Genomic DNA, 24,550 nt, shown 5'->3' with positions numbered 1-24,550 from the left:
CATTTGCCAATGTATCCATCCTTCTATCTCCTGCCAGATAAGAAGAAAAAACAACAGTGCAGCAAAACTAACCACTATGTTGACAAAGTTTGGTGTCTCTGTTGTGTTCTACACTCATAGTTCCTCACTTCTTCAAAGAAGGGTGAGAGATGCCTTCTTCTTTCTTTTGGTAGGCTTCAAAAGGTTTCATAAGAACAGCTGAAACTGGTCAGTAACATCATCTTTATATATAAAGAACAGAATGTTTAAAAAGAGCATAATGTGATTCTATTTAAAAACCTAATTGGAAAGATGAACCGAGCACAAATAAGAACCTGTAATCCCAAACGAGAGAAATGAAGACATAAAAATTCACAACAAACAATAGTAGTGGAGATTCCTGAGTGATTGTAGTGATAGAAGAGCTGAGTCTGGGATAGTTTCATGAAGGAGCAGGATTAGAGAACCATTGGATGGATAGGATCCACGTGGTCACATCGCACAACTCATGAATCTCATTTATAACATTCCTGACAAGCCCCAATTTTAAAATCTCCAGTTATAGGGATTCACTGTATCCTGAGGCAGGCAGGTAACATTTATTAAGTACCTACTATGTGCCAGGCACTGTGTCAAGAATGCAAGTACAAGTAAAAAGAAAGCCAGTCCCTGCCTTCAAGGAGCTTACCTTCTAACAGGGGGGTGGGGGCGGGTGGGTGGGTGAGTAGGGAAGCCAGCACATAAAAGGGAACTGAAAAGCTGGGGGGGGGGTAGAGGAGAGAAAATGGTACTCACAAGGGACATGGTAATGAAGTTTGAAGGAAGTCAGAAGCACATCTGTGAGGGAGATGAAATATTCCAAAATGGAGGCCACCTGGAAGAAACTCACTAATAGGAGAAGTGAGCTGGAATGGTGGGAAGATGTTCCAGGGTGAGAAAGCCTTGAATCCTGAGGGAAATTCAAGAGTCAGAAGGTAGCTGATGCATGCTGGCAAACTCTAAGAAGGGACAGATGGGAAGAAGGCATCCCATTCCACTTTAGCTCTCATATTTAGGATTAAGATGTTTTTTCCTTATATTGACCCAAGGTCTGCCTGTCTGTAACTTCAACCCCCTGGTCCTAGTTCTAGATTCTGGGGATGAGTACAGTAAGTACTTCTGGCGTATGGTACCTCCTTACCTATTTGATGGATAGTTTTCTTGGAGATACCAAGATTTTTCTTCTCAAGCTAAACATGCCCAATTCTTTCAAGCCATCTTCAAAGTCAATTCATTTCATTTCAATGCAATTCAGCCCAACAGTCCCCACAGCATCCTGGTCACCTGTCTCCACACTTGCTCCAGTTTGTCAGCGCCCTCCCCAACTAGCACAGTGCCTCAGATGTGTGCCTGACCAGGACAGATTACCAGATGGGCACTCTCTTCTATTTGTATACTATGTGCCCATTACTACAAATCCAATAGATGATGTATTATCTGTTTTTGGCTGCCATGTCATATTATGTACACACCCTGAGCTCACAGTCCACGAAAACCCCCAGATACTTTTCACACAAAGCTATTCTTTCTCCATCTTGTCCTTGGGCAGCCGGATTTTAGAATGCAAGCTGCAAGACTTAGCCTTTATGCCTATGGAATTTCATTTGATTATATTTGATCCCATCATCCCAGCCTGTCAAAATAGTTTTAGGCCCAAATCTGTCATTTGTTTTTAGCTAGCTCTGAGAGTTTTGTGTCTTTTGCAAATCGGATCAATGTCCTTTCTATGCCTTTAACAGAGCCATTGATGAAAATATTGACCATAATTGCATGATAAGTAGAGTTAAATGACACTCACTCTAGAAAACATCTCACTCCAGGTTGACAGTGACATTGGCCCTCTAATCAACACTCATTTGGTCTAGTTGTTCAATCAGTTCTGAACTGCATTTTCATCTAATTGACATATCTCCACTGGCCCACGATGATATCACGAGATTGAAAAATGCCTTTCTGAAATTTGGGTGTACCATGCCCATGGCTTTCTCCTGATATTCCAGCCATGTAACCATGTCAAAGAAGGAAGTAGATTGAATCTGGCCCACTTGTTGACAAGCGTCACAAATGATTGTGTCTTCCGCTAAAGTGTGTGGGTTTACCGATGAATCAGAAACTGTCCGTAGGCTCCGTTTGCTGGTCGCCAATAAAGATTTTACTTTCAAAGCTGGCCACTGGGTTGATTTCTTTATTCCTGGTGTTCCCATGGCTGGTAGATTCTTGATTTGTTCAAGCCCGAGCCTGTTAAAACAAGAAAGTATTTTGGAATTAGCAGTGAAATATACCAACCATCCTCCCTCTCTCTGGGTCCATACCAAGTGTACTCTGGGGTCTGAAGTGGCCCTTCAAGGTGGTGGAGAATTCTTTTTTGACCCTCAGCCTTCAGATTCTTCTGTGAACCTGGTGCTCATAGCTGGTGGAATGGGGATCAACCCTCTCAATTCTGTTGTGCTGCATGTAGCTGATCTTTACAGACATGGAGAGAACAAAGGAACTGGTTATGAGATGGAAAGAGTCAGACTGTTGTACAGTGCAAAAAATACTAGCGAGTTGTTTAAGAAAAGCATTTTCAATTTAACAAATGTATTTCCTGGGAAAATCATGTGCAGTTTCTATGTTACACAACAGACTACAGAAATCAGTGAAGAGCTTCTACCATATGTTACTGAGGGAAGGATCCCTGACAAAGATATCAAGGAGCACATCTCCAAGGACACTTTGTATTTTCTCTGTGGCCTGCCACCAATGATGGAACACTTCTCTTGCCATCTAGAAACCTGTAAGGTCCCCAGAGAGCGCATTAGTTTTGAAAAGTGGTGGTAGCAGCAGAGATGAAGGAGAGATGGGCGTTAGCTCATGACACTGACCAGGACTGGTTCTGTGCCATGTGTATGCTGAGGCCACAGGCCTCCCTGGGGCTGCCCCAGTGCTGTCCAGTGAGATGACTTCCCATTGAAAGGAGATGAGGATGAAGAAGTGTGTATATGGTGAAAAGCACTAAGAAGATGAAATCTGAGCAAAGGTATCATTGATGACAATATGTGGATAATAGTTACCTGAATTTCTTCTGTTGATAATTCCTCACAGATCTTATAATGCTCCCCACATTGGGCCATTATTGATTTTTTGCCTTTTTTCCAGAGAGGGTGGGGGTGGTAAGAAAGATTTAGATTTATCCCTAAATATCTGAAACTATCAGATTTGTTTGTGAAATATTGGCTATATATAACTTCTCTTGTACAGAAAACTTGTATAATTTATATGCATTAAACATATTTTAATCAGGCAGAAAAAGGAAGTAAGTTTAGTCTAGCATGTGTCAGAGTCCTTTGGGATTGCATGATCTCTGACACAGCCTTGCCCTAGGACATAGGGAAGGACTCAACAGAAACTGTTGAGGACTCAGCTGCTGATTACCTTGGGATAGAGTCATCATAACCCAGCCCTTTGGTGGGCTATGTATCTAAGAGCTTTGGCAGTTTATAGCCCAGCCCAGTGCACAGTTCTTTCCTGGACACACACACACACACACACACACACACACACACATACACACACACACATACCTCTATAGCTCAGGAGAATCTTCCTTGCCTTCTAGACCCTGGAAAGATCTTTAAAGCCTCAGGAACTGATTCACAGGGAGGCGGGCAGAACAAAATTCTGAGATCCTGGCTCGGGAAAAGAGCTAACCCTTCCCTCTCTGGGACTCATAATGATTCTTTTTGTGAAAGGAACAGGAGTTGGCACAATAGAATAAAATGATGCTCTCTATGTTTTTGTGTTTTCCTTTATCTTCTCATCCTCTCTTCTCCTCCACTTTTTATTTCTGCCTGGGAAATGACAGTGTCAGGGTTGCAGACAAGGGCGATCAGAGCATGCCCAGCAAATACAATTGCATATATTAGAGCATCCTGGAGGTGGGCTGGGCAGTGAGAAACACAGTCATGAGCAGCATCTCCCAGAATCTGCTCAGGCCCAGCTGCTTCTCTGATTCCTGTTTGCCAGTAGGCTGGTGAACTGAAGGAAATAGAATTGTTTTTGCTTTCCTTTAATCTGTGGGCCTGAGATGGAGGAGTGAATGCCACTTCCCTTCACCCATTCCTCTTTATGAGCAACAGGTGTGTGTCCTTGGGGGTTCCTATCTGTACCAAAATCCCAGAGGGGGGGGGACCTGGCATGACAGAGAGGGTTTATATTTCTTTTGCATTTTAATTTCATATTAGGCATATGTGATCCAGCATACAAAGGTTCTGATCTATGAGTGTCAAGGGAAGAGGCTTGGGAGAATCAAATAGCTTTAAGGAATAGGGGGGTGGATATCATGCTCAGTAAGACATAAATAGTAGGTTTCATATTTTTACATCTTAACAATGCATCTTCTAGACTAGATTTGAACCTGGGAGCTAGGGGAAAAAATGACATTCATGGTGAAATGCCAAATTGCGGCCTTGTGAAAACCAGCTAGGTTTGTTTAGCCTATTAGCCTTTCTAAAAAGGAGCTAGCAGAAGGGTGGAGAGCCAAGATAGCAGAGAGAAGACAGGAAGTTGCCTGAGCTCTCCCCAGTTTCCCTTGGAAACAATGTTAAATCAAGCCTCTAAAAGAATTCTGAAGTGACAGAATCCACAAACAGACAGAGTGAAGCAATTTTCCAGCTCAAGATAACTTAGAAGGACTTCAGGAAAGGTCCGTCTCACTTGGGTAAAAGGGGAGCACAGCCCAGTGCAGGTGGTGTCCAGGTAAATCAGCAGGAGGCTCTTAGCCACAGCACAGATCAGCAACCGAAGCCGAGTGGTTTTGGCTCAGCAGGCCAGTGGCACAGGAGGACAGCTATGAAGCCTCCAGCCTCAGCACAGCAGGCAAACTGCCAGCCCTGTAACCCAGGGCACAATAGGCATGACTAGGCTGGGCCACCTTAGCTCAGTGGCTAAACTGTCAGCCCCAAAGGCCCCAGCGTAGAAAGCCAATGACCAGGCCCAGGGCCCCCAGTGCAAGAAGCTTAGGACAGTGCCTCCTGCACCTGGGGAGCAGAGCTCAACTTTTAAAAATGAGCAAAAAACAAAAAAGATCTCTGACCATAGAAAACTACTATGGAGACAAGGAAGATCAAAACACAAACTCAGAAGGGGACAGCAATGTGAAAATACCTACATATAGACCCTCAAAAGGGAATATGAATTGGTCTAAAACCCAAAAAGTACTCTTGGAAGAGCTCCAAAAGGATTTTAAAAATCAAGTAAGAGAGGTAGAAGAAAAATTGGGAAAATAAACGAGAGTTATGCAAGAGAATTATGAAAAAAAAGAGTCCACAGTTTGGAAAAGAAATCACAAAAATTGACTGAAAAAACAACTCCTTAAAAAATAAAATTGGCAAAATGGGGGAAAGGCATCCACTGAAGAAAAAAACTCATTTAAAAGTAGAATTGGCCAAATGGAAAAGGAGGTATAAAAGCTAACTGAAGAAAATAATTCCTTACAAATTTGAATTGGACAAGTGGAAACTAATGACTCTATGAGACATCAAGAACCAATCAAACAAAATCAAAAAAATAAAAATATAAAATACCTGATTGGAAAACCAACTCACCTGGAAAATAGATACAGGAGAAATAATTTACAAATTATTGGACTACCTGAAAGCTATGATCCAAGAAAAAGAGCCTGGACAGCATCTTTCAAGAAATTATCAAGGAAAACTGTCCTGATATCCTAGAACCAGAGAGTAAAATAGCCATAGAAAGAATTCACTTGAAAGAGACCCCAAAATGAAAACTCCAAGGAATATTGTAGTGAAATTCCAGAATCATTAGGTCAAGGAGAAAATTCTGCAAGTAGCTAGAAAGAAACAAGCCAAATATCAAGGAGCCACAGTTAAGATTACAGAGAATTTACCAGGTTCTACATTAAAGGATCTGAGGGCTTAGAATATGATATTCTGGAAGCCAAAAGAGCTTAGATTACAACCAAGAATCAACTACCCACCAAAACTGAGGATAATCTTTCAGGGAAAAAGATGGATATTGAATGAAATAGGGGGCTTCCAAACTTTCCTGATGTAGAGACCAGAGCTGAACAGAAAATTTGATCTTCAAACACAAAACTCAAGAGAAGCATAAAAAGGTAAATAGGAAAGAAAAAAAACAACCCATGGTATTCAATAAGGTTAAATTGTTTACATCTCTACATGGGAAGATGATATGTATAACTTTTAAGAACTGTATCTCTTTTAGGGCAGTTAGAAAGAATATACTTAGACAGAGGGGATGGGTGTAAGTTGACTTTAATGTGATGATAAAAAAATTAATTAAAGGGTGAAAAAGGGGATTGTACTGGGAGAAGAGGAAAGGGGGAGGCAGAATAGAGTAAATTATATCACATAAAGAGGCATGAAAGACCTATTACAGTAGAGGGAAAGAAGGGAGGAAGTGAGCACTGTTTGAACCTTATTCTTGTTGGATCTGGTTCAAAAGGGAATAATACATACACTCACTTGGGTAGAGAAATATATCTTAACCCATAGGGAATTAGGAAGGGAAAGGGGAAAGAAAAGGGAGGGGGGCTGATAGAAGGGAGAGTAAATTGAAGGAGGCAGTGATCAGAAGCAAAACATCAGTGAAGAGGGACAGAGTGAAAAGAGAGAGAAAGATATTAAAGGGGGAAAATAGGTTGGAGGGAAATATACAGTTAGTAATCATAACTGTGAATGTGAATGGGATGTACTCTCCCATAAAACAGAAGTGGATAGAAGAATAGATAAAAAATCAGAATCCTGCAATACATTGTTTACAAGAAACACATTTGAAGCAGAGAGATACACACACAATAAAGATAAAAGACTAGAACAGAGTATATTATGCTTCAGCTACAGTAAAAAAAGCAGAGTAGCAATCCTGATCTCAGACACAGCAAAAGCAAAAATGAAGAGGAAATTAAAGCAATAATTAGGAGCTATTTTACCTAACTGTATGCCAATAAATCTTCCTGTCTAAGTGAAATAGATGAATATTTATAAAATACAAATTGCCCAGATTAACAGAAGAAGAAATAAAATATTTAAATAACCTCTTTTTAGAAAAATAAATTGAACAAGCCATCAGTGAACTCTCTAAGAAAAAATCTCCAGGGCTAGATGGATTTACAAGCGAATTCTGCCAAACATTTAGAGAACAATCAATTGCAATACTCCATAAACTATTTGGGAAAATAGGCAAAGAAGGAGTCCTGCCATTTTCCTTTTATGACACAAATATGGTGCTGATACCTAAACCGGGAAGAACCAAAACAGAGAAAGAAAATTATAGACCGATTTCCCGAATGAATATTGATGCAAAATTTTAAAATAAAATAATAGCAAAGAGATTACAGCCATTTATCATGAGGATAATACACTGTTACCAGGATAATACACTATGACTAGGTGAGATTTATGGCTCGTTCAATTTTAAGAAAACTATTAGCATAATTGACCATATCAATAAGAAAATCAACAGAAATCATATGATTATCTCAATAGATGCAGAAAAAGCTTTTGGCAAAATACAGTACCTATTCCTATCAAAAACACAAGACAGTATAGGAATAAATGGAGCTTTCCTTAAAATGATAAGTAGTATCTATCTAAAACGATCAGCAAGCATTATCTGTAATGGGGATAACTAGGAGAAGCCTTCCCAATAAGATTGGGGTGAAAACAGGATGTCCATTATCACCTATTATTCAATGTTGTACTAGATATGTTAGCTTTAGCAATAAGAAAGGAAAAAGAAATTGAAGGAATTAGACTAGGCAATGAGGAAACAAAACTATCACTTTGCAGATGATTTGATGGTATATTTAGAGAATTCTAGAGAATCCCACCTCAGACAGTTACTAGCTCTGTGACCCTGGACAAGTCACAACTTCTCTACCTCAGTTTCTTCAGCTATAAAATGGGTTATCGTGAAGATAAAATGAGATATTTGCAAAGTGCTTTGCAAACCTTGAATTGCTATATAATTGCTAGTTATCTGTTGCACTAATTCCCCTCCTCTCCACTCAGACTGCTGCCACCAGGTCCTGATCTCCTCTGGCTTAGATCATAGATTCCCAACTCGCCTCTACCTTGTGTGTTTTTTAATCCAGGCATCATCCAGTTCATCCAGGCACCAAAATAATCTTCCTAGTGCGCATGTCTGAACCCATTATATCCTGTTTAAAAAAACCTTTAGTGAGTCCCCATTGTCTCTAGAATAAAGTGGAGCATCCTCAGTCTGGCATATAAGTTCTTCTGCAATCTGGCTCCAATTTGCCTTTAAAACCTTATTTGCCCCCTCTCCAGCAGAGCTAAACTGGACTTGGAGTTTTCCCCTCAATTTTCCTGCTGCTTTTTACCTCCTTGCTTATGTGTAAGCCATTCCCCATCCCTGCAATGCCATCCTAATTTCTGACTATTAAAGTCCATCTGTTTCTTCAAAGTCTAGTTCAGATGCCACCTCCTGAAAGAAATTCTTCTTAGTCATCTAGCTTAAAGTGTTCTCTTGTTCCTCCAGTTTCTGTAAAGGACCTTGTCTGGTTCTTTGCTTTCTTTCTAGCATCTTTTATGTCAGATGATGCAGATTTGTTCATGTCTTACACTTTTCCCTCATAACTTTCTGAAGGCAATATTTTGTTTTTCATTTTTATATCTCTCAAGTGAGGTTCTTAAACTTCAGGGGCTCTGTGAATTTGGATGGTGAAAATTACATTAAAATTTTTACTTTGTTTTCTTTTGTAGTCCTGTGTATTTTATTTTATGCATTTAAAAACATGATTCTGAGAAGAGGTCTATGGGCTGCCAAAGGAGTCCAGGACACAAAAAAGAGGTAAGAGTCTCTGGAGCAATGCCTAGCACAGAACCTTGAATGTAGTAGATAATCGTCGTTTATTGAAATGAATGATGAAGTTGGGATGGATGACTTCTAAGCTCTATTCCAGTTCTAGAGCTGGCTTACAGTGACTACAATTTCTTTTTTTAAGTTTTCACAGACCATTCATTTTATACTAGCATTATAAAAGGAATTCAAGCCAAATTTATTTATCTTTAGTCTGAGAATCTCTTTTCTTCCCCTTTTTCAAAATAGGGACAACATTGGTCTGTCTCTGTTTTTTGGTATGTCTGTCAATCTCTATGATTTTTAAAAGGTTACTGACAGTCAGTAGTTTAACAAATACCTCCACAGATGTGGGATATAATAAGTCTGGGACAGGCATTTTGAATTCCCTAAGAGCAGCCAATTGCTTTCTTGCCTTCTTCTCACTTGCCTTGGCATTTAAATGACCTCTCAACTGTTTTTCTATTTTATTCTTCCTAATCCTTAGTTCATCCTCCTTGGTAGAGGAAATAGAACCAAAATAAGATTTTAGAAACCCCTCCTTTTCTCCATTGACCATTATCATGATCCCATCCCTCCCAAGCTGGGGGCTGGGGTCCTATAATTTTTTCCCCTCCTGTTGCCCCAACATAGATTTTTAAAAGTCTCTTTTATTGTTAGTTTTAACATCTGTCCTACAGGAGCAAAGAAACGTGGTTTGGCATGGAGCTGTAGTAAGAAAATCTGAGGTTTGGACAAGAGTTCATATTTGGTCTGGCAGGATACGGTAGTTGTTATATTCCTCCAACAATATACAATGGACAATTCTGAGTCATCTCTTGAGGCTCTTGAAGGCGATTACTGTAGAAAGACCACCTGCTTACTCTAGACTTACCACAGATTGAATTTGAAATCCTCTACCTCTAGTGAATTTTCATAGACTCATTAGCCATGAACTTTTTAGTAAGTCAGAGTGTTGTTGTTCACCCTTCATTAAAGGAAATGCCTTATGGAGAAAGCATGGCTTTTGGCTGCTGCCTTAAGATCACCATCCAATACTTTAAGGAAACAACTCACTTCCCCCCTGCCCCCGCCTTTTTCAGGAATATCCACCTGCAAACAGCCTTGGCAAAGACTGATGAACAGCTATAACTAGGAGAAGGCCCTAGTAGCACTTACACTCATTCAGCAGTATAGAAACAACAAGCTTGGCACTGAATTAGCAAGATTAATTTGTTAAAATCGGAAGCCACTAGATGGTACCACATCCTGGGCAAGCTCTATTCCATCCCCCAAGGCAGAGTGGTTTTTCTATATCCCAGGGTTTCTATCCCTATCTTCTGCAATTTAATTGCCCTGAAATGTTGATTTTCATGTAGCTTGTCTTCCTCATGTTTTCCAAAGTTTGACCTGGGGGGGAAAATGCTTGGAGCAGAAAATTTTGACCATAACTGAAGATAGAATCTTTCTCTAGTCATCTTTTAAAATAATGGAATTATATAAATGATTTATTAATATTATGGAAATAAATAATTACCAGATTCCCAGTTGGGCAAGGTAACTAGATAGAGAGCCAGCCATAGAAATAGAAAGATCTGGATCAGAGTCCCGCCTGCGACACATCCCTGTGTGACTCCAGGATATTCTCTGAGGCTGTAAATTGCGCAGGAGGTGCCAGTCTGCCTTGGTTTCCTTCCTGAGATTCCCAACATGAATGAAATCCCAGAAGTGAATCTCTCTCCTCTCTCTCTCTCTCTCTCTCTCTCTCTCTCTCTCTCTCTCTCTCTGTCTCTCTCTCTGTCTCTCTGTCTCTGTCTCTCTCTCTCTCTGTCTCTCTCTCTCTCTGTCTCTCTGTCTGTCTCTCTCTCTCTCTCTCTCTCTCTCTCACACACACACACACACACACACACACACACACACACAGACACTACAGATGGAGTAGCAAAAGTCGCAGTAAGGGCCAATAGAGACAATGGTTGCTGAGGTGTGCTCACAGAGGAACACACGCAAAGTGCTTTAATTGTGGTTAACAATAATTTAATACTTGCTTCGATATTCAGGTACCTGCGCCTTGCCCCTTCTTCCCAGGCAGATCACAACCTGCTCCAAACCTGAACGGTTGTGCTTTTGTGAATTTCTGGGCTGAAAGAATCTATCACCTGGTGGTCAACTTGTTAGAAATCCGGGGATTACAGAGGTCGAGCTGGAAGGCACATCCAAGTCTGTCAAGTCTAATCTATTCCCTTTACACTAGAGGAAACTGAGGACCAGGGAAATGAAGTGACTTGTCCAAGGTCACACAAGTAATGCGTGTCAGAGATGAGACTGGAACCCAAGGCTTCTAAAGCTGTCTAAATTTAGCGAGGCTATTCTTAGAATGACAGGTGCATAGTTCTTGCCATAGGCCCCAAGCCCATCCAACTTGGAAGGGAGGAGATGCATTTATTAAACACGTACTGTGTGCCGGGCACTACGCTAAGCACTTTACAAATATTATCTCACTTGATCCCCACAACAACTCTAGCAGATAGGTGTTATTATCCCCATTTTACAGATGAGGAAACTGAGGCAAATAGCAGTGAAGTGATCTTACCTAGAGTCACAGACTTAGTAAAGTATCAGCTGGATTTGAACTCAGGTCTTCCTGACTCCAGGCCAAGTACTCTATCCACTGCGCCACCTAGCTGTTTCTAACAGGAAGGACCTGTTGGGGCTTGTATTTTCTTGGCATGGCATTTGAGATCCCAGGGTCTATCATGATGAGGCATCATAGTGGGACTTTAATGGGAGAAGAGCTAAATAAGAGTGAACATTTTTTCTTTTGGTACACTTTGGAGATTGGGACTGTCAAGGAGGGGGAAAGGCAGGGTGTGAGCAGGATGCAGGACGATGATGCCAGACGTGACTTTTCATGATGATAAACCTCGGGTGCTCAGCAGATGAGTTGGTGGTAGATCAGTAGAGGTAATTTAGAACTTGAGGTAGGAGGAAAACCAAAACACAAAATATGTACCTAAGTGGCACAGTGGATGGACAGGGCTGGGCCTGGAGTCATGAAGACCTGAGTTCAAATTCAGCCTCAGACACTTACTAGCTGTGTGACCCTTGGCAAGTCACTTAACGCTGTTCGCCTCAATTTCCTCAACTGTAAAATGAGAATTATAATAGCTTTGTGACTCAGGGCTCTTGTGAGGATCAATTAAGATAATGTTTGTAAAAACACTTAGCATGGTACCTGGCGTTTAATAAATGCTTGTTTCCTTTCCTGTTTAATTTTTTTCTTTTTTTTTTTTTCAGAAGCAGAGCTCAGAGATGGAGACTAATAGGTGCTATTTTTTCCTAACCTGATTTACAGCCCGTAGAGCACCCTCTTTCCCTGTGTAGTAGTGCTAGCTTAGGTCCCTAAGATTCTTTGCAAAATGAAAAGAGAATTGCTGTTTTACCACTCATTTTGCTTCCTACATTTAGAAGCAAATACTTCTTTACATCAGTGATTTTTTGTGGCAAATCAGCTTGATGTCTAAGATTGGAAAGGAAAAAGAGAGCCCATGCACAAAATTTAAGTTTCCAAATTCAATTTGTTGAAAGATATTTTTTTTAGTGCTGATCAAGTCAGGGAGTGACTTGAGATGGGAGATCTGCATCAGTTTAATTTATGGTGGTTGGCATGGGGAGTTGGGAGGAGAGGGGAGGGGAGGGGAGAGGAGGAGCACCCAAGATGACTTTCCAGCTTCCCCTCTTTTTATATGCTAATTTGGCCTCTGTCGTGTGTCAATGATATACCAGCTTTCTTCACTTCCCACAGGGTTCTTCCAGGACAAAGATTAGTGCTGAAGGGAGACCTGATATTAAGGTTATCTCCTCTCCCCTATCTATGCTTCAGGATCTTTGAGCATTGTAGATACTTGACTGAGCAAAGGAGGAAGGAAAGAAAAGCGTTTCATGTATTCCTGATTCTGTAGGTTTGTGGGACCTCTTTGCGGAAAGATCAGGGTCTGCTCTTCTAGACTAGGTTGGGCATTTATCTGCATATTTCTCAGAGTCCAGAGGCCTATTCCCTATACAAAGTGGCCCTGAGCTCTTTTGAAAGGTTTCATGGCAAAGTAAAGGAACAGAGGTGTCATTGTTTCTGGCCTAAATATCTCACTTAACTCTTAATGGTCCTAAACTAATCTCCAGGCTCTAAAGCAAACTGGAGGTACATTAAATGGGTCAACATTTACTCAGGATTTTTTTGATCAATGTTTCCTATTTAGGGTGTATTAATCTATTAAAATGATTAAACTTTAATGTGGGTATGCATTTATACAGTTTCCAAAAAAAGCTTTCCTTGGGCTTGATGAGACAATTAGGGTAGATGGAGGAATGGAACCTTGTTTTCATCTTCAATGGCTTCTTTTCTGGAAGAAGTTTATAAAATTCTTGTGGAAATAGACACCCCCCTCACTCCACCCTCCCACACTCAAGGTGAAGGCTATCTTTGCTTCCTGTTGCCTGAAAATAGACTTTCCTTCCTCTCATAGGGAACTCTGGGTCACTGCTAAGGCTGACCCAGTAACTTGTAAAAGGGGACCCTGTAGCTCGGAAGTGGGGAATGACCATGATATGTTGGGAGTATAGGCTCTTTGAATACACTGGGAAGCATGCTTCTGCCTTCAGCTCCTTGTGATCCTGTTACATCTAAGCCTAGGAAAGTTCCATCCTCTTTTCCTGGCTTAGCTCAGGCAAGACAGTCAGGGCTTTGCCTCAGGCCACCGAGATTTCAAAAGCACTTAGCTCTTAGCAGGTTGAAACTATTGAGTTTAGGATCTGGTTACCAAAAATAATTATTTAAAATTATTTAAAATGAAGCCACCAAGTGGAATGTGCCTCCTCCCCTGCTGCCTCCTTCAATGGCCACATACCAGCTGACCTCTTCCTCAGCCTGGCATCCTTCCGGCTCTCCCTCTCAACTCCATGCCCCATAGAAACCTCCATCAAAGTGGCTGAGGGCACACACAGTGCCATTTACTGTAAGCCATTTTGTGCTACTTGCTCAGGCATAAAAATGGCTCTAATGGGAATCATTAAAGCGCCAACACGCACTTTAATGACCCGGTCTGACCTTGCAGATTTTGTAGTTTTACAGATTGCTTTGTTGACCTCATCTGCTCTTCACAACAGTGCCTCTGAGGCAGGGATTATTACCATCTCCCCGTTTTAAAGGTGAGGATGATGAGGCTCAGATGGGTTAAGTGATTTTCTCAGGTAGCAAAAGGTCATAAGTATCTGAGGCAGGATTCCCCTCGGATCTTCTTTACTCTATCTTCTGGGCAACTAAGCATCCTCTAATAGGTGACTTTGACTTCGTATTGTCTGCATGATCCTGGCCAGTGGGATGCTTCTGATGCCTTTTTTATTTAACTGGAAGACTTCCAGCGGATCTCAGGATTGGTAAATGAACAAGAAAGAAGGGAGAGGGAGAAAGTAGGGGAAGGGGAGAAAGCAGGAGGGAGTCAGGAGGAGGATGGAGCGTTACAGGGTAAGGAGGGAATGTCATTCACCCCTTGGAGTATTTCAGCATCTAAATCCTGAGTCAGAAGTGAGCTCTTCCCACGTGAGTCTGCAAACTGAAAAAGCCGCAGATGTTACTAGAAAGACCAAAGGCAAAACTTCAAGCTTAGAGAGCTAACCTCTTACTCCCAAAGCTTCTGATAGAGCTGACCTGAGGCCAAATTCTTCCATTAGAAGTGGGCTTGAAACTCCCCTCGACTTGAATAATTGTTTCCAGTCATGAACAACAAAGGTTCTGAGCCAGATTCCCTTTCCCAGAACTTTGTGAATGAAATGGAAACCCCCTTCTGTTACAAAGATGGAAGGAAATCCCACCTAGTTGTGCTAGGTGGCGCTGTAGGCTCGCGCATCAGCCTGCTCCGCTGGCTTCCTCTAAAGCGCTCATTCTTCACCTCCGCGGGATTCATGGTTCCAATGCATGAACAGCAGCACATTCAAGGACTACACCCTTTGCCTTGGCAGGTCTATCCTAGAGATCTGCACAGGCCGATTGGAGCAACTGGCAGTAGTCGAGATCTGTGGGCAAAAGAGCTGGTTTCTTTCATTTTGGAAACTGAGTTTCCTTCACCTTGTACCTGGAAGGGATTGGGTACCACGATTCCCTCAGAGATAGTTCAGAGCTGGCAATGAAGGTAAAGGTTGCTCTCTTTGGCTATCCGTTTTATCCTAGAGGGAAATTCTTGGTGGGTTAGAGGCATGTAGTGACAAGTGCCAGGCTTCCTTATAACTGTGGCTCCAGGAGGCTTCCCTTTCATCATCAGCCTGGTTTGGGGATGTCCCTTCAGCTCTCCTAGCCCTAAGGGATGCCCAGGATAAGTAGCCAAATTTGCATGCCATAGAAGATGCAACAACACACATTCCTACAGCATTTTAAGGCTTGCAAAGCAATTTCTTCTGCAACAGTCTTGTGGGAAATAGGTAGATTGTTCCCATTTTAGAGATGAGAAAACTAAGGCTTGAGAAGATTAGTGATTTATCCAGGGTCACATAGCTAGTAAGGATCAAATTAGGCAGTTTGGTGTGGTGGGAAGTGCTGGATATGGAGACAGAACATTAGATTCGAATCCCAGTTTTATAAAATGAGGGAGTAAGATTTGCAATGTTCAAGGCCCCTTCCAATTCGGAATCCTATCATTTTAGGATTTTAAGACCTATGTTCTTTCCACCTTATTTTAGGACAGAGGCACACCCAGGCTCATCCTAAAAAGGGAGGGAGAGGTTGGCAAGTCCAAGTCCACCATAATTCCCATTGTAACAGCTCACACTGGATGCTCCCCTGAGTAAGGGTGGGGCCAAAAAGAAATTCTAGCTGTCGTGCTTCCTAATGAGAAACCTGCCTTTGTCCCTGTCTCCCAGAGGCTTATAAATACTTCACTGGCACTGTTTCCTTGGGATACTCTACAGCTCTACCAGCCCTAAGAGGAGTCTAGAATAAGCAGCCAATGCAATTCTCTGTCAGGATCCTTAAATTTCAGCCATGGGCATATTTAGAGCAGTCCCACCAACTTGCTATGAATTGAGATGCCAAAGCCTTCCCTGATTAAAATCATTTATTTCTCCAACTGAGATTTCCAGACTATTTGCTCCATTGGGTAAAAGAATTGGTGGCTTTTGTTAAAAATTGGATTGTTGGATTATAAGGACTGAAAGGGACTTTGGAGTTCATCTAATCCAACCTTAGTTTACAGAGGAGGAAACATGCCCACAGAGGGGAAGTGACTTGCCCAAGGTCACACAAGCCAGTGAGTGTCAGAGCTAAGATTTGAAATTGGGTCTTCTGAACTTCAATGCTCTTTCCACGTGAATATTGTCTGAGAAACAGATGGGATGTTGAACAGATAGCTCATAATGGGGAAGAAGTACAAGCAAAAATGAGTCCAGAATATGGAATGGACTTGGGGAAGCAAGAAAAAAAAAGCATGAGGGAACTGAGAAGGAGGGGCTGTTAACCAAGAGGAAGAGGAGGAGACAGGAAGAGAAGAGGACCAGAGACAAACCTTGATGGTTTTTCCTAGGGTGGGTCTCTACAGTGCCCACAGCTTTCCCATCAACCCTATTATTTGGAACCATGGACCAGATGCAGAATTGCCACTCCATCCCAAACACCAAGATTTTTATCTGCCATGTACTAATTGTGTGAACCTGGTAAGTCATTTAACATTTCTGAGCCAAGACTAAAAGTGGAACTCATAATACATGTCTTTCAGTTTGAAAGTAAGCTTTTTATGGGCAAAGACTGTCTTGCTTGCTTATCTGATATCCCCAGAGTGCTTAGCACATAGTAGGTACACTCAGAACATTACTGTGAGGATCAAATGAGGTAATGCAAACCTTAAACCCTCCTTAAATATCAGTAATTATTACTTTTATTGTTTCTATTGTTACTATTGTTGAGATTCTTAAGCAGCCAGTGGCCTTGAGTTCCAAGCTGAGGAAGTGTGGTGTACTGGAAAGGGTGCTGGACCAAAGATGAGTTCCCATCAATACAAATAACGAATGGTCTGAGGTGTCATATTATCCAAATTTCACTGCATATTTCCATTGGGCTAGAACCAATTTTATATATCTATAACTTCAAATAGTGCAATTCAAATGCATGCAGCCATTCACGGGATTCATTATTCACACTAATTAGGACTTCTAAGACTCAGTTTCCTTATTTACAGAATGCCAACTATTACTATTAAGGAGGGACCCATGACGGTAAGAGAGCAGATATCCTCAGGGCAAGAGAGGGCAGGGGGTTGATTAAGAGAGCTCCTCTTGATCTTCTTGACTCTTTTGACCACCTCACATGGTAGTTGGTTAGCCTTTATTCAGAAGTTGTGATTATGTCCTGCTAGAGAACATGGATACTTGGTTGACAAGACTGAAGGCATCTAATTAAGTCTCAATGACTGGGGCTGACTCCAAAATGAATTCATTGAATGGGATTTTCTATTGGGTACCTCTTGGATGATGAATTTCAATGATAGGGGGTGCGCCAAGAAGGATTAGTTAGATTCTTGGGAGGACAAACTCTTATGCGAGGAGTCATTCTTTTGCACCAACTTGTGTACAAGAGTAAACTACCCCTGGCAGCCCCTTTCCCTTCTACCGTTCTTCTGGAGAAAGCTTGAGAACACAGTCAGGGTATGGGTACGTCTCTCACAACCCATCCCCCACCTAGCACAAGAGGCAATAACACAAGTGGTGACTTTGGAGAGGCCTATGGTAGAAGTAGCTGTGTTTACACTCATAGCCTGAGAGGAAAATACCTGAATAATGTCAACCTTGAACCCTCTGCAGGAGTGGGGACAAGGTGGGGAAGGATTTCTCAGGCAGATAGATCCCAGACTCTGGCCTTCAAGCCAGAGAAGGGGGATTTCCTGGACAGCACTAGGCTCAAAGGTATTAATCCCATGTAATCGCATATAATCCCCAAGTTTTAGAATGTGAGGATCTGGTCTTCTATCCAGAAAATGGGAATTTCCTGAGAAATGTGCCCCAAGGAGTGGGAAGAGGACTATTTGCATGGCTCCTGCCTCTGGGCAGAGATCAGAGGCTCCTGCCTCTGGCATCAGAAGTCATAATTTGAAGGAGCAAGGGACTTGCACTCTATATTTTCCTGTGTATTACAATCAGTTGGACAGTAGAAATTCAGTAGAAGGGGAATAAGTGGCCTGGCTAGCAGCCAAATGTGTTTGCCCTCCAGGTGAATCTAAGCCTTCAGAGGTTCACTGTGGAGTGAGAAAGGAACTCACCAAATCTTAGGGTGTTGCCTGTTTAGCAACCCCAAAGTCTGTTTCTGTTTTGGAGGGAATCCAAGCCACAGAGTAATGCTATGAGGTTAGGGGTAACTACATATATCTTTGTGGGAAAGAGGGACTCACTGGCATGCCAAACGAATGCCTCACTGGCAATCTTAAGTTCAGGTTCCTAACAAAAGGAATCCAAACCACTCTCTGGTGCTTGTGGAAAATTGGTATCTACTCAGGAGTGTGCTGGTAACAGCTCCAACTGATTTAGGAGAGTCAAATGTTAAATTTTCAGTGTGAGCATTTACACTTTGGAAGTAGGCAAACTCAGATCTTGATTTGTTGTTTTGTTGATTCTCTAGCAGGGGTGGGGAACCTTTGGCCTTGAGGTCACATGTGGCTCTTTAGGTCCTCAAGTGTGGCCCTTTGAGTGAATCCAAACTTCATAGAACAAATCCCCTTAATAAAAGGACTCAGTCAAAAGGCCACATCCAAGGACCTAGAAGGCCACATGCCTTCATACCAGCATGTCACTAGACCCACTGAGAAGGGAAGAGAATTATGTTGATTGCTTATAAGCTATGGTAAGTCTTTTATGGTTTTTCTTCATTATTTTATGTTGTTGTTGTTCAGTTATGTCTCTTTGTGACCCCAAGGACCATAATGTCCATTGGGTTTTCTTGGCAAAGATACTGGAGTGCTTTGCCATTTCCTTTTCCAGTGGATTAACACAAACAAAGGTTAAGTGACTTGCCCAGGGTCATGTAGCTGGAAGGTGTCTGAGGCCATATTTGAGTTCAAGTCCTCCTGACTCCAGGCCCAGTGCTCTATCCACTGAGCCACCTAGCTGCCTTTTATAGGATCCTGTTAGTCCTTTACCTTCTCTGTGTTATCTGTAGGATGAAGAAAAAGTTGTCTTATACCTAGTGAATGCATTTGTTACTGTGAGTACTTGTATGATCATTTAAAGAGCTGGGGACCTTGTTACTTAGACACAAGCTATATTCTGAGATTTTCTGGAATAAGGTCTGGATGGAGATAATAGGAGATGAAAACTGAGTGAAATTTTGGGTCGGTCCCCAAGACTGGACTTGATATGTGTTAGGCCAAAGTTTTGAAGCCTAGAGCCACAAGGTTGTGAGGCTCAAATGAGATGAATAAATGTGTTTTTGCTTATCCATCTATTCATATCTTTTGTGTACATATGTAAGGGCAAGCAAAATGGAACTTTTGTTGTCTTTTGTTTTGGAGTGCTTCTCAGCACTAAGGCAATAGAATGCCTTTGACTGAGTCTTGCCTTTGTTTGTAGAAAGGCCCACACCCTTTTGCTAATTAGGTCATGAGAGGTGTGAAGTGCTCTGACCCTGAAGAAGTATGTATATACTCTGAGGTTAGCATTTTGTTTGGGGCTCACTCATTGGAAGAGTGTTGGTGTGGAGATTCTGGGTAGCCATTAAGGAATGCCCCCCACCTTTGAAAACCCAGATATTGGTGCTTCTGTCTCTGGTTACTGTGTATGTATCGCTATGGTCAGACAGATAGAAGCCCGTCCATTGATTTATGTTACTTTGCTCTGTTTATAATTTCTGTTTGTTTTCTCTGAAGTTCAAGGTGCTGACTTTTTCCCCTGAACTAAGTGAATGATACATGTATGTTTGATTAAAGTGAAATTGTAAACCCCTTCAAGTTGCTTTCCTTAGAGAAGCAGATCAAAGAACCTGTGCTAGCAGCCCTCCTGTGTGCTGGTGTTATTGGCCTTACACCTGCACAGCAGTTGCTAGCAGCATTATTGTTACAACATATCTCCTTGGTTTTTAAATACATTCTACCCCAATTCTACACCCATCTATTATGACAATGATTAAACGGGAAAGAGAAAAAAATGAGCAAAACCAAACAAAAATGTCAACCATATGTGACAGCCTATTTTTCCACCACGTTCCCTCACCTCTACAAAGAGGTAATCAGGATTCCTTCTTCCTTCCCACCCCGCCCCCCACTGTTCTCCAATGCCAAGCCAGATTATTACATAATTACACAGTATTCAGTTACACTAAAAAAAAACTTTCCATTGACCTTATTGCAGTGACTGTGTATATTGTTCTCCTGGTTCTGCTCACCTTACCCCGCAACAGCTCATGAAAGTCTACCGTGTTATTCTGAATTCTCAATATTTGTTCTTTCTTATAGGAAAGAAGAAGGAAAAAGCATTTCTTAAGCACTACCATGTGCCAGGCACTGCACACAACAATACTGCATTATATTCATGTTCTGCAATTTGTTTAGTTATTCCCCAATAGATGGATACCTACCCACCCCATACTTCATTTCCACAAAAAGAATTGTTATGAATATTTGGTGTTATTAGGAGCTTTTCTTTTTTTCTTTGACTTATTTCAGATATAAGCTTTGCAGTGGGGATCTCTGTGGTATGGACATTTTAGTTACATTTTTAGTGTAATTCCAATTTGACTTCTGAGATAGTTTGGCCAATTTGCAGTTCCACCATCAGTGTATTTGTATGCCTGGCTTTCTGCTGAATATTTTTATCTTCTGTGCTCTTTGCCAATTTATTGAGTGAGGTAAAAGTCCAGAGTTGTTTTATTAATCCAATGAGATAGTTTATGTAAAATATTCTGCAAACTTTAAAGTATAGAAATGATGGCTTTGATTATTATTATTAATTTATTATTGTTGTTTATCATTAATTAACTAATAATAATTTAACAGAAGTGCATAACTTCAGGCATTTTAAGGTACAGCAAAGACCATGACCATATTTTAGGTAGGGGACAGAGAAAGACATCTGAAGGGTTAAGAAAAGGACTGCTGAATGTTAGGTGAAGATCTCATAGCCTTAGGAAGCTTGAACAGATTTCCCAAAAATGCATGAGGATAAACAAATGGCTTGTAGGAATGAGAGCTGAAAAGCTAAGGAATGAAGGCAGAGGGAGCAAAAGAGGGCATTTTAACCAATAAAATGAATCAGGAACAAGAGGATAAAGGAAATGTCACCCTTTCATTAGATGAAAAGTGAAGGCAGATATGACCAAAGATTTTGTCTGCCTGTTTTTCTGCTGATGTGCCTAGAGACTGCTTCCCCATCACTGTCCTGCAGGTATTAATCTTAGCCATTACGGGAAACTCTTTGAATGCACATGTTAATTTCTATACCTATTCCAATCTTGCAAACGCCTCTGGAGGAATTTACCACTGTCATTGAGATGATGCATCTTTTGGCAGTAAACATTAGTAAACTTAAGTGCCATGAGTCATATTTTCAATTTTTAATTAAATTATGACCTTGAATGGGCTTGAATTCATTTCAGACTCTGGTTTGAAATTTACATGGCTGATTTATATAGGGAGAGAGGGAGTCTAGCATAACTCATTATTACCTGGATTTGGGGAAGGGGAATAAGCATTTATTACACACTTACTGTGTGCCAGGCATTGTAGTAAGTGTTTTACAAATAATTCTTGCAGACAGATGCTGTTATTATTATGAAGGAGAAGTTTAGTGACTTGCTCAGGGTCCCACAGTTATTATTTGAGGCTGGATTTGAATTCAGTTCTTCCTAATTCCAGGTCCAGCTTTCTAGCCACCACACCACCTTGCTGCAGAAGAAATTCTGCTCTTCCTCCTCCCTCTGACTCCTAAATTTAAGAAATATATAAAGCAAAAGCCAGAGAGAACACAACCTCTAAGACAAGGTCTTGGTCTTCAGTCCTAAAGCCAGTTCTATAAAGACTCTCTTACTGCATCCTTTAAAATTAATTTAAGGAGAACAACTTTCTATATGTTTCACCTTATACATGGCACAATGGATAGACGACCGGTGTCCCCAGGCAACTCTAAGGTCATAAATTACTGATCAACTGTCAATTTGCATCCATGGAGGGAATTTCCACACTAGGAATTACCCCACACTGATGAAAGCTCAGCTCCAGATTCTTCACCCCTACCATGGGCACACACACAAAACACACACACAAAACACACATCTTCCTTCAATGAGTTTCATGGCTATAATAAGGTCTTAGGAGCAAATGGAACAGATGTTTATTTTTTCAGAATGGTTACAGATGGAAGCAAATCCACACTCCAGGACAGACAAAATAACAAACATGCAAAGGGGCCCTATCTGCCCACTCAAATATAGTAAACATTGTGCTTGAACTGTCTCGCTGTGATTCATTCTTATCCCTGGAATTCTGATAAAACAACAGGACAGCTAATTAATGTTCCTAAGATAGGGTCCCCATTTACAGGAAGAAGAAGGAAAAAAAAGACAGGGAAGGAGACAGGAAGAAAGGGTGGAGAACAGATAATAACATGATAGCCTGAAACAATTAAGTGATTGGTCAAGAAATGCACTAACAATCTGTGGGCCAACAGCCTGAAGCTGATACCCCCCAGGGAGCAATGAACCAGATTTCCAGGTTCACTTTGTGCTTTGCCCAGATTCTGGTCGGCTCAGTTGGAGAATGGGGAGGATGTGAGAAGATAGGGAGGGGTAGGGGTAGGGACCAAGAACGGGATATGGAGAAGGGGGAAGATCACTGTAGTAGCACTAAAAATGTCCTTGAGATTGCTCTGCATTTGCCGTTACAGTTTCCCACTGGTTAAAGGTATGACCAAATTGCTTTTCTGTTTAGAAAATGTTTTATTGACGCCTTTTTTCCTTTATGTCAATCAATTAATGAGTATTTTTTAAGCATCTATCATATGCCAGGCACTGTGCTAGGCACTGAGGACACAAAGACAAAGAATGAAATAGTCCATACTCTCAAGTCAGTCATTTCCTGTCTCCTCTAGATGGACCCCTTGTGTGTTACCAAGAACGAGCAAAAATATCCAGATACATAGGCCTGATAATGTATACACTATTGTGTCCTACCTGCACCTCACCTGCTCTATCTGTACCCCAGATATGTTTCATGATCTCTTCTCAAGGACTGTCATTGATTTTTCTATTATTCAGAGTTCAACTTCTTTTTGGGGGGGAGGGGCAGGGCAATTGGGGTTAAGTGACTTGCTCAAGGTCACACAGCTAGTAAGTGTGTCAAATGTCTGAGGCCGGATTTGAACTCCAGGACCGGTGCTCCGCTCACTGCACCACCTAGCTGCCCATCAACTTCTTTTTAATGTTTTTTTTTCACTTACATTATAACAACAACTAACATTTATATATATTTTAAGGTTTGCAAAGTGCTTTAAGCATGTTATCACATTTAATCTTCCCAACAACCCTGGGAAGTGGGTGCTGTTACTATGCGCCTTGGAGGAAACTGTAGCCCTGTAGCCACTGTATATAGCCGCCGTGTCCCCTGTTGTGAACAATGCTAGCTCTTGGTTTAAAATATATGCTTTTGATCACAATAAAGAAGGGCCTATGATGTTTTTTAGGGTGGTTAACATAAATGACTCCTCTATTTTGTCAAAGGGGTTTTCTCCCTCGTCTGTTGAAATAACCATGTGGGTTTTTTCTTTGTTGTTGATTATTTATGTTATTTTTTTTTATTATTGAACCATCCTTGCATCCGTAGTATTCATACTAACTTGATCATAGTTAATTATTTGGGGGATATATTTCTGTAGTTTCCTTGCATGGATTTTATTTATAATTGCTTGCCATCAATATTCACTAGTGAGTTTGATCTATAGTTTTAAATTGCTTTTCATAGTATTAAAGATGGAAGAGACCTTAGGGATCATCTAGTGTGGTACCCTAATTTTACAGCTGAGGAAACTGAGTCCCAGAGAGGCTAATTTATTTCCAGAGTTGCACAGTTTGTCATGAGGGCTTGAACTCAGATCTTTTAACTCCAGTCCCAGGGCTCTTTCTGCTGTCTGTTACAGGTTTCAGTTATCATGTTGCCACTCAACTTTTAAACATAATTGAATTGACCACAATTGGCAAAACAACATTAATGACTAAGTTGCATTTGCTAGCCTCTGGCCCTCCTGAGACGTGAGAGTGAATAAGATTTACACAGCAGGGTAAGATAGAAAATAGCACTGTCCATTATGTATAAACTCAGGATCTTGTATCCACATACCTAAGGACTAGGATTGGGGCAGGAGTCAATCACCATGTCTGCTTAGAATTTCCTGGGCTGTGCTCTCTGGCAAAGAAAGTCATAATGGTTTCACCAGGCACCCTGTTGTAGGTGTTGGCAATCTCCTAAAAAGCAGTAAAAGTTCTTTCCTTCTGTGTGCAGAGGGAATGAGGGAGAAGTGGTAACAAATGCCTGACTGGTCTTTAGACTGAGGGCAAGGAGCAGAGACTGTGACCATGCCAGTTGCCAAAATTCACTGTGATGGGTGCCCATTAGTAACTTCCAACAATAGTAGACAGTAGTAACATGTTATGACCGTTGCTTCATAGGACATAAGAAAAATCGATATTTGC

The 24,550-nt window shown here is 41.3% G+C and overlaps 1 protein-coding gene across 1 annotated transcript; it reads left to right on the top strand.

Moving 5' to 3' along the window:
• The first annotated feature begins 781 nt into the window (after window positions 1–781).
• Window positions 782–2,838, top strand: LOC118839110 (oxidoreductase NAD-binding domain-containing protein 1-like). The gene is made up of 2 exons (XM_036746556.1): window positions 782–842; window positions 2,081–2,838. Exons 1-2 carry the CDS (start codon window positions 782–784, stop codon window positions 2,836–2,838), a joined length of 819 nt encoding a protein of 272 aa, XP_036602451.1.
• The last annotated feature ends 21,712 nt before the right edge of the window (window positions 2,839–24,550 follow it).

The sequence above is a fragment of the Trichosurus vulpecula genome, chromosome 1 (assembly GCF_011100635.1).
Source record: "Trichosurus vulpecula isolate mTriVul1 chromosome 1, mTriVul1.pri, whole genome shotgun sequence".
Classification (NCBI taxonomy): Eukaryota; Metazoa; Chordata; class Mammalia; order Diprotodontia; family Phalangeridae; genus Trichosurus; species Trichosurus vulpecula.
Note: the sequence above shows the minus strand (reverse complement) of the source record. Positions and strands in the feature narration are given on the sequence as shown.